Source organism: Cynara cardunculus, assembly GCF_001531365.2.
Source record: "Cynara cardunculus var. scolymus isolate 2C chromosome LG 2, CcrdV1, whole genome shotgun sequence".
Lineage (NCBI taxonomy): Eukaryota > Viridiplantae > Streptophyta > Magnoliopsida > Asterales > Asteraceae > Cynara > Cynara cardunculus.
Window position 1 is genome coordinate 31,680,169 of NC_037529.1, and position 11,236 is coordinate 31,691,404.

Genomic DNA, 11,236 nt, shown 5'->3' on the forward strand with positions numbered 1-11,236 from the left:
ATTTCACACGAGTGATGAAAGGACGATGGCGTCCCTAGTGGAGAAAGAACAATAGCTAAAGAGAATCAATAAAAGGGAAATCGTAGGAATTAAGATACTGGTTTACCTCTTATTTATTCAGACTCTACTAAGTGATAATAGGCTCTGAAAAAAAAATAGTTTAAATTATAAAACGTGTAAACGAATCAGACATAAATGATAATTAAGAGCCGAAAATAAAACAACAAACATGGCCAAAATGTTCCTTCTTTATCTACATGCACTTACAAAGTGTGTTGGAGAAAAAGACGCAAAGCTTTCCTTCCATAAACACGGTGGTTTTGTGCATTGTTGTTCACACTTTTTCTAATAAGCAAAAATTCAACATGGGAGCATAGTTTGGATTTAACGGCACATTAAACAACTAAAATTTTCACATGCATTTCTACATGTATGTCCAACTATCGGGGAGTTGGTGTACCAAATGGAGACCGACAAAAAGCATGGTTATTACTTTATATGCTATCGTCATTTTCAAGCAAACCCTTCCTTCCAGAAGCATGGTTATTGCTTATATGCTCTCGTCGATGCTTTTTTCTTGTCACCAACTCATGGATCGTTGACGAAATTTGCATATCTACACTTCGATTATCGTCCTCTGGGTTTCTGATTAGTAATATTGGCATTTGGGGATTTAATTCGATATGGTATGGTGCGTCCCTCTCTCTATCTCCATATCTAGATATCTGTCAAACCAATAAACTAATTCACACTTCCATGGCATTTAGATGAATGGTAACGGTGAAGAGTTTCCAAAGAAGCTGCAACTTTACTCTTTTTCCACGAGCTCCCCTTCCTTTAGTGTTCGAATTGCTCTCAATTTAAAAGGTTCTGATATTTGATATTGTAAAATTGAATATGGTAGTGTCAGTTCGTAGGCATTTGGATTACATATAATTGATTTGATTGTGGGTTGGCAACAGGGCTTGATTATGAATACAAAGCTGTTAATCTGTTCAAAGGAGAGCAGCATAGGCCAGGTATCAAATGAATTTATTTCTATTTAAGGGTTTATATAATATAATTGAAGATGGTTCTTGGATCCTATTCCTCTGTTACCAAAAGAAATAATGTATAAATTACTACATTCTAATTAAGTTGTGTTTGTGGATCAATAAAACATACTCGTGGATAGACGAAGGACCGTGTGAGAAGAAGAGTTAAACTCAGAGGCGTAAGAAATGATCTGGGCCCTTGATCACCTTTAATCTCAAACCTACCCATAAATTACGCTTGATACAGGGATTGATCTGGTGCATTCCATTGCATCTCATCCTAATGTGCATCTAAGTGGTGGAGATCCCTTCTTACGCATCTCACCTTGACTATCCTTCTCATTGGAACCCCACCKCTCATGGATAACTATAAATGTTACTAATTAACRCCACAAAGAGGATTTGAAACTTTRGAGAGAAGGCAATGTTTTGGGATAACCCAAAATATATAAAAATACATTGTCTTTCTTTTGTTGCAAAAAAGGGCATGATGCCTCTGAAGCGTCATTATCTTATCAGTCACGTGGATGGGGAGGGAAATTGCATGCCCCATCGACAGGTGGGTTGTACCTGGAGTTAAACCCCAAACCCACGGCTTATTTTGTAAGGATGTTCATCTTCTTACTCGTTAGGCTAAAACCGCAAGGACTCTATTTATGGACATCCATGTACATATTCTTTTTTTATAAAATAAAAGAGATAAATAATCTAACAAATGAAACATCATTATAGTATTGAGTACATAAAAAACAAAGTTGTTCCTCAGGAGCTATTGGGATGCCAATAACACTAACAATAATCTTAGAAGCATAGAGAAAACTGAATAACCAAACAACAAGGAGACATTCAACAGAGCAAGGACGAGTACAAATGAAGAACGAAATATAGATGAGAAAGTGGCAAGAATTAGAGAAGAGACGATCAAAATCGGAAAATCCTATCCATTTAAACAGTCAAACTGTATATATTTTGTGTTTCTTCAACCATACATATAAGATATCAAAGTATTTCAAGTATTATGCTCTTTCTGGACCTGGAATATTTATTGGAAGTCCTTAAACAAGAATGCAAAACAACAAAAWATAAACCAAGTCTGTACCTGCTTATTGCTGGCTTACAATGGTTTTCTGTACTGGGTTACCACTAGATTTACTAGTTCCCATGGCTTCTATTATATTCTGCATCCTATCCCTATTTGTAACTTATTTTTTTTAAATGTAGAGTTTTTAAAGATCAATCCTATTGGGTTCATACCTGCTCTCATGGATGGCGATATGGTGCTTGCTGATTCTTTTGCGATCATATTGGTTAGTAACATCAGTGCTTACCTCCTCGAAACCCCTTCATGAAAATGGTTTACTTGTATGTATTCAAGATTCTTTGTATTGTTTWAGGAAGGACCTTCTTCCTTTGTTATTCTTTTTCTTGATGATTTGCTTAAATTTTTATTGTACAGTACCTCGAAGAGAAGTACCCTCAACATCCTTTGTTACCTTGTGACCTTGCAAAAAGGGCAATAAATTATCAGGTAATATCATTTGGTTTCTTGTTCTATAGCTTTTTATATTAGTACACTTGATGATAAATATATTGTACAAGCAACTGAAAAGCAATAACATTGGGTCATGCTGTAAATCACTGGTTATTATCTGTACTTGAGTCCAATTTGTTAGGTAATCAACTTCTTATTACCTCAAAGGCCTAGCCACCAATGGGTCGTTTACTAGCACAAAGTAGGTAAGTGCCGACTAGGTAAGAGTCACCACCCCATTTGCCTTACTGGGTAAGATTCTCGGTCATCAAAATAGCATTGTATAAGCGGCTCTTACCTAGTAAGTGCTAACCGAGTAAGAGTCACCACCCTCACTTACCTTGTAAGAGTCTCGGACAAATTATATTAATTAAAAGAGAAGGATATTACAAACCAATGTTGGGACTCCACCAGTATATTCTCTCGATCTAGTGATCTACTAGGATATGCTTATTTTTTTTCCTGTTTCTATATGTTAGGGGATGTTTGCCCAACACTTACCGGGTAAATGCTTACCTGGTGTCACTTACCTTACCACGTGAGCATGTCAAGGACCAAGAATCTTACCCGTTAAAAAGCATAGCAAGGATCCAGAACCTTACCCTGTGAGGGAGAAAACTCTTACCTAGTAAGAGATGCTTACCAACAATTCATTTTGATGGCCGAGAATGTTACTCATAAACTAAGTGAGTGTGGTGATTCTTGCTAGTAAGCACTTACGCAGTAAGTTGCGTTTGGTGAACGACCCCTTAATTTATGTTTATCTTGGTCACTTGGATTATTATGATCTCATTTACCCTATGATATAAGAATAAGTACACTGTTGAGTAAATCAAGTGATTTGAGATTTCTTTATTTGACATATTAATCTGTTTAATGTGGTTACAATATTGATTAAAAGTGTTATGATACCTTTTATAATTAAGGTTAWGTTTTGGGATACAATAGACAGTTTTCATATTCATCTGTTATGGTTTATGTGATCATCCTGTTATAATTAYTCATCTTGTTTGTAATCTGTAGGCTGCAAACTTTGTTTGTTCAAGCATACAACCTCTTATAAGGTTACCAATTTTGGTGAGTAAGAATATGTTTCATTTCTTGATTCATAAACCCCCAATAAATATTGCTTCCACATGAATTTTTATGTTTTCTTCATTATCCCAACCTGCAGAAATACATCGGAGACAATGTTGGTCTTGAGGAAAAAGTACCATGGGTTCATAAGCATGTTGGAAAAGGCTTTACAGGTAAATTTTCACTTGTCTTTCCTTCCCTCAGTAAAGAAGGGTTAATAACCAGAAATAAAACACAAGCTAAGACAGTTATAAACCATAAAGCGTTTAGGTCTTTGTAATAAGGATAGAATTTTTGATCATTCAGGTTAAATACTAAGGGCATACTTGGTAAAAGAACTCTTTGATAGCGTTTCAATAAGCTAGCTTATTGCCGTCCAACGGAAGCTCAACAAATAAGCCAGCTTATKGTTACCAAACATGGCCTAAGTATCCTAAATAATAAAAATATGCAAAATTGAATTGTATGTGACTAGACCCAATATGATCTTCCATTGCTTCACCCTGTTGATCKTCTGAAGGCATATGGCATAATCAACTTGTAGACCTTACAGAAAAGGGTCAACTTCTTTCTATTAGTCATGATTAAGTTATGCCATACATCATATAATCTCTCTATTTTCTTGGCTTTCATCTACTTACAACAGTCTAATTTATATATTTTTATTTATTTATTTATTTACTCAACTAGCATACCATGTTATCATGTTAGTATGTTACCACTATTTGTGATTTCTGTTAACTTTTGCAGCGCTGGAGAAGTTATTAAAAGATCATGCTGGGAAGTACGCAACTGGTGATGAAATTTTTCTGGTACATATACTCTTRCATCGTAATCATGCATAATTTAATACATGTTGATCTTTCCCAATTGAAATGTAACTATTTATTTCCAATGGCATAACTAAGCTGACCTGGATTCCCTAGATTCAAATAAAGAGCCTAGCTGAGCAGTTCGAGCTCAACGGAATAACCTTGTTGAGAAAACAGGGGTTTAAACAGGCTTTCATTCTTGCTACCTTGTGGTGGTTCAAGTGGCCTTAAATGGGACAAAAACAAACTGCATCTTTGTAGTGGTTCAAGTGGCCTTAGATGGTTCAGTATGAGCTGAAGAGTTTTAAGCTCGAGTTGTTTAGGAGAATAACCTTATAGGCGTTCTATCTCACGTCTTAATTTCTAGCTTAATATATGAGAATTTATATAAGCTGACTGGCGGACTGTTCAATTTGTGCCAACTTATGCAGGCTGATGTGCTTCTGGCTCCATATATCGTCGGTTATCTACAAAGATACAACTTTGATATGGTAGGCTCTGCTCTCTTTCACATTATTGTTTACAGCTTGTAATCTACTTCTGAATTTATATCTGAACAGGCTTCTCGTGTTGCTCTCAGATATACAATTCGAGAAATAGTTATCACCTTCAATAAATTACCAACTTTAGAGAGGTTTGTCATTAAACAACAAGAAATGAGAGAAAATGAGCATTCTCCAATTCAGATGAGAGGAGGAGGTCACCGTGGATGCTTAATAGAACCTGTATACGGCAAAAAAATGAAAAACTGAGGAACACCTTAATAACCATTCGTTAGCACGATATGCACATGTGCATACAAGTAATTTGTCCGGTATGCACATGTGTATAACCTGCACACCTGCATAGAAACCAGGAAGCGTCTTCAATTACTTGTAAGCAAGTGTGCATACAATAAAGATGAATTGTTATTAGGGTATTCCTCAATTTTTCATTTTTCTAGGGTTTTCCCCTGAACGTCTCACACACACACACACACTCTCTCTCGCTCTCTCTCTCTCTCTCTCTATATATATATATATATGTGTGTGTGTGTGTGTGTGTGTGTGTGGAATCCTGCTCTTCTTCGTGTATTGCCAATATATACAATTGAGACCAACAGAAATTTTGAATATTGTTTGTGAGGATGTTTACAATTGTTATTTGTTGGTGCAGAGCGAGTACCCTCTTCTTTCCAGGTTGGCAGAGGCATACAAGCAGGTACCTGCTATCCAAGATGCCATGCCTGAAAAGCAGCCAGATTTCCCCATCAATTGAGGGAAGAAAGGTAAAAGGAACCATTTTGCACTCTTAACTATTGTATTACAACAATGGGTTAGTAGTTCAAATAATAAAATAGTGATCTTATGATAAAAAATGCAATTCGTAAATGATGTATTTACAAAGCTACGATGCAATAATTATTTAGCAGTGAAGAATCGTGTGAGAAGGAAAGTTATTCTGAGAAGCGCAAGAAGATATCTGAACTTTTGATCACTTTTAATCTCATGCGCACTCATGAATTGCGCTTTAGAAGAGAATTGTTCTGATGCATACAGGTGCACCTCATTAGTGTTGACATTCAATTAGGATTGATCCAAGGGTGGAGATCTCTTCTTACGCATAACTTCCAGTCTCACCAGAACCAACCCTTATTTAGTAATTGTAATTATAGAAAATACGATTGTTTAATCAATATGTGAGATGATTATAAATAGTTTTGTCAATTTTAGGTAGTGGTAGGAAAATTTTAGGCTTGATCTGCCTTTAGCCGGTCCTAACAGGGCCTTGCCCTTGCTGGTCCTTCCACAGGCGGTCCTAGTTCTTAACTAGTCTTCAGGGTAAAAGTAGTCGTAACTGGTCCCATAATAGATCCTTGCCTAGTCCTTTTAACCGGATTTAATAATTATTACCCTATCACATCGTTTAAGAACAATAAATAACAAACAAATTGCTGCTTGCCATGGCTATCTGTTCAAGGCAAAGGACCGTGTGAGAAGGGAAGTTACGGTAAGAAGCGTAAAAAGATATCTGAACTCTTAATCTCTTTTAATCTCATACCCACCCATGAATTACATTTTAGAAGGAAATTGATCTATTGCATCTCGGTGCACCTCATTGGTGTTGACATTTAATTAGGATTGATCTAAGGGTGAAACCTTTTCTTACGCTTCTCACCATAACTCCCCTTCTCACCGGAACCCAACCCATTTGTTCAATGTTGTATTGTTTAGACCCGTTCACCAATTTGTGATACATGCATATTTTAAGCAAACAAATTGCTGATTGATTACATGGTTTACATGTTTAGCATATATCAAATTGGGTTGGGTTCCAATGAGAGTGAGAGTTATGATGAGAATGTAATAACGCATCTCCACCTTGGATCAATTGTAATTGAAGGGTTCAACTAGATCAACATCATTGAGAAGCACATGATCAATTCCCAAAAAGCGCAATTCATGGGTTAATTTAAGATTACAAGTGATCAAGGATTCAAATTCCTTCTTACACTTCTCATCTTTACTCTTATTCTCACACGATCTTTCATCATATCAAATTTTCATGTCATGCTCATATAAACACATGCATTTTTATGCATTGAAAGCATATTTACATGTATACACCAAACTGGCATTGTGAATCTATTATCGGTAAGTGTTGTGAAATCCCCTCGTGAGGGATTCGGGAATGTATAAACAACCCCTTTCCACTATGTCAATCCGAGCAAACGGTTCTTACAGTTGTTTGTCCTCATTTCGTTCGTCCTTTCATGAAATCAAACTCAATGGACCATATATCCGACTAATAATCATCCATAACCAACGTATCCACCTGAAACGAAGTAATAAGCAATGCATATGCCATGAAAATGTGATAAAAAAAGCCTCCATATGAAAACGATGCAAGTCTTGGATTGAAATTTCATAATGCATAACATGTATCACATTTAATATGAAAACCACATGTAATCACCTTGCTTTCGTTGTACCACTAACAATTGAACGGGAATCGATTGGTATCTCTTGAATCCTTTCGATGTCTCTTGGTATATATAAGTTTCAATCATTATCATTTGAGAATGCGCCTTAACAATCAATGGTTAATGATGGCTCTGATGGGCGGTTAAATTCATGTCTTATCATTAAACTCCTCATGATTTATTAGAACTAAAAGAATTCCAGTTAAGCATCTTAGGGGGCGTTTGGTTCGTAGAATGGAATTCGATGGAATTGGAATTCATCAAATGAATTTGACTTTGAGGGAATTAAATGAGATTTGATGGAATTTGACCATGCCTTGTGATTGCGTTTGGTTGCATGGAATTGGAATGAAATTCTTAACGGATTAGAATATTTTTTGTTTGGTTCACGGAATTCAACTTTGGAGTCGGAATTAAATATCAACAAATGACCTTTTATGATTTTACTAGTGATATCGATAGCTAGATATCTTGAATCAATTCCTTGTTTTCATATGTTGTCTATCGATCTCGTATAGATGGAGAAATTATGAGAGAGAGAGAGAGAGAGCGTACTAGATGGAGATCGAACCATAGATCAATTAGATGAGATGGTAGACGCAATGTTGAATGAATTTGGATTAAGGAAGGAATTTGTCGGAAAGGAATTGAAAGCCGAGGGTATTGCCGTGGAATGTAAAATATGTGAGTGAAGTAATTTATTGGAATTAAAAGGATTCCATCAATTTCATTCCATGAACCAAACATTGTATTTGGAATTTGGTCATTCCAATTCCTTTCAATTTTTTTCAAATCCATGAACCAAACAACCCCTTATTAGCTGAAAGATTCCATATGAATTGGAATCTGGTCATTCACCATGACCCGCTAAGCATCGACGACTGAATGATTAAAGCACCACCCAACTCGTAATTGACGAATTTGTAGGTTCAATTTCTACTGGATGCAGATCTACGCATAGGTGGAATCCATTCTATAATTGTTCTCCTTCTTGAAAAATGGATATAATGGTGAGTACCAAGTATTTTTGATCCACATGTTAGACGAAGTAATCTATATCTATATAAAAGCAAAATCTAAGTACAATGACGTGATAGGCTGATAGATTAGGAATTGATACAAGGGTTTTTCTCAATTTCTTGATTTTTTATACAAGTGAATATGTTAGTTAAAGACATTAAAGCTCAAAACCATGTGTTCGATTATGAGTGGGTTATATTGGTCATTTTGTACAAGGTTAACCTCTAAAATCTTCATATCTCCTGGTACATTTGGCCTTCTTGCTCCCCCGTCGTTGGACGTTTCAATATCCATCATATATGCATGCTATTTCTTCCATCTCCGTCATCTTTAGGGCCAAAAATTGAAGAAGCACGAGACCAGACGCCTCATTCCCCCTCTATCTAAGTTTTACCCTCAATCTCCTTGCCGGCATTTTATGGAAGTCGATAATAAGAGGCAGCCCCAAATGTCTTTCATGCCAAGATCTGAGATCCATGAAAGAAGGAGCAGCCATTTGGTAATTTGATAGGCGAAAGAAGAGTTGGAGGAGCACGTCATAGTCGTGGATCCCAAAAACACTTTTACGGTTTGTTGGCCTAGAGATTTTAATATTATCCTCTACATCTTTTAGGTTTTTATACTTAAAGTCGCAAAAGTTAGAATGGCTTTGATTTCAACAATATCTATTTTTGGTGTTCAATGCTTAAACCTTAACATATCGCCAACCCAATTTGCTAAATTCAAATCCATTTTGACATTCATATTTGGGTTTTGCAATTTAACAAAAGGGTATTTATTATGTGGGATTATTGGGGAAAGAAAATGATGATGGGTTTTATAGGAGGTTCGGGAAACGGTAGCTATTAGTGGTTACGTACATTGCCTCCTTTTGACATTTGACATTGTAATATATGTTTATTTTGCAAGGAGGCACCTAACATGCAATCTAATTGGTAGGTTGTGTATTTAGTTCATATCATTTTTGATAATCTTACATACATCTTGTAATATATAAGATTAATATGTGATCTTAAATTTCTTCATCTCTGTTAAATTTTACTTTTGACGTTCTCGATAGGCTTTTCCTTCACTGTCCAACAGTTTACGGTTGGTTATGAATCATATTCTCTTTTTTCTTTCGATTTGAACATTTAAATCATTTTCAATATTGTTGGGCATCAATAGGGTAAAAGATAAATTTTAGAAAACTCAGTTTCTTTTGATTCATTTTTTATTCTAATTTGACCTAAATAAATGCTTTGATGATAATCCATTGGTTTGTGGGTTCATCCAAACTTCAAAATCAATGAATCAAATATAACGTATAAAACTATTTCTAACAAATATAGGAAGAATCATTTTAGACTCAATCCCAGCTAGTTGTACGGTGTTCATAAAGTTAAAAACTACGTATGTTAATTAAGTAAACGAGTATGTTACTTTTGTGTTGGATTTTACAAGCATATTGTTACTGAGTCATTAGTGATGTCTTTTAGTGAAATATTGTGATCATTAAATTATAATAGTTTTGATGAAATTTTAATCTCTTTCAAATGAATAAAAACTGATATGTTAAAAGGACTTTTTCGCGTCCTTAGTCGGAGAATGTGTGTTTCATTATGAGTGGATAGTTATGGTGATTTTTGGCATGCTATGATACAAATTTAGGTTTGTAAAAATGTGAACAACTTTTATGTATCAAAACATACATTATGATATGGAAGCATATCGCCTATCAGATGTTTTTTGTGAATATGCTTAAATTTCAAAACACATCAGGATATTTCGTCCTTGGAAAATTGGTTATGTGCTAAAATTACTGTAGCTATTACAATCCTTTTAAGTTTTACCTTGTTTCTGTGTCTTACAGACCGATGACCTAAGTTGTTCTTACTCTTATGATCAAGTGAATAAAAAAACCATCACCAAACCACGTGAGTTTTTCTCTCAATTGTTTTCATAGGAAATTTAATTACCTAAGTTGGTATTGATTCATTAAAGTTAGAAACACTTTACCGAGTATTGATTTAACCAGTAATATTATTTGTGTTTTTGTTTCCAAATTAAAATTTATCATCTTATAATAGTGATTTTAATTTACATTATAATGAGGTGTCATCCTCTAAACATTAGAAGTTTATCTTTCTTTTTTCTTAAATTTTCGATTTTTWAAAATATTTGAAATGTAAAAGACTTTTTCATCCCTATCTTTAAAACATGAAATTCAATAGGATAAGATTGTTTTGGTAATTTTAAAAAGTTTAACTTCCAAATTTTTCATCTTTTTCACCTCCAAACCCTTCTTCCACGAGCTCCTCCATGATTTGCCCATCAATAAATCTTTTTTCTTCCTCTCTATCATTTGATGTATTCTTCATTTTACAAATCATTATTATTCAACAAAATCTTTTTTCAGGTAAACATTTTTCGCTCTCTCCATAACTTCATTTCTTCTTTCATTTTATAAACTGTTATTGTTCAACAAGATGGTTTTTCAGGTTTATTATCATAATCCTAATTTAGGTATTATTCTTCCTCTATATCACTTAATGTATTATTCATACAAATTCTTATTCTTCAATAAAATATTTTTTCAGGTAATCTTTTATTTTCTGTCTCCATCACTTCATTTGTTCTTTCATTTTATAACTCTTATTATTCAACAAGATCGTTTTTCATGTTTACTATGATAATACTAATTTAGGTATTATTCTTAACTTTTGTTGGGATTTTAGAGTTCATTTTTTTTTTTTTTTACTTTTGTCTTTTATTTTTTTTAAAGTTTTTTCAATGAAATTGAGGGTTTGTTATTGGCAGC

General features: G+C 34.5%; 1 protein-coding gene across 2 annotated transcripts; it reads left to right on the forward strand.

Annotated features, from left to right (window-relative positions):
• Window positions 1–518: 518 nt before the first annotated feature.
• On the forward strand, window positions 519–5,869 carry LOC112506578 (glutathione S-transferase zeta class-like). 2 transcript variants are annotated; one of them, XM_025110723.1, is made up of 10 exons: window positions 519–691; window positions 768–867; window positions 963–1,019; window positions 2,256–2,341; window positions 2,491–2,562; window positions 3,589–3,642; window positions 3,740–3,815; window positions 4,393–4,454; window positions 4,886–4,945; window positions 5,610–5,869. In XM_025110723.1, exons 1-10 carry the CDS (start codon window positions 689–691, stop codon window positions 5,709–5,711), a joined length of 672 nt encoding a protein of 223 aa, XP_024966491.1. In that variant the 5' UTR covers window positions 519–688; the 3' UTR covers window positions 5,712–5,869. The 2 variants fall into 2 exon arrangements, with proteins under 2 accessions (XP_024966491.1, XP_024966492.1); XM_025110724.1 differs by having other exon boundaries at window positions 527–686.
• The last annotated feature ends 5,367 nt before the right edge of the window (window positions 5,870–11,236 follow it).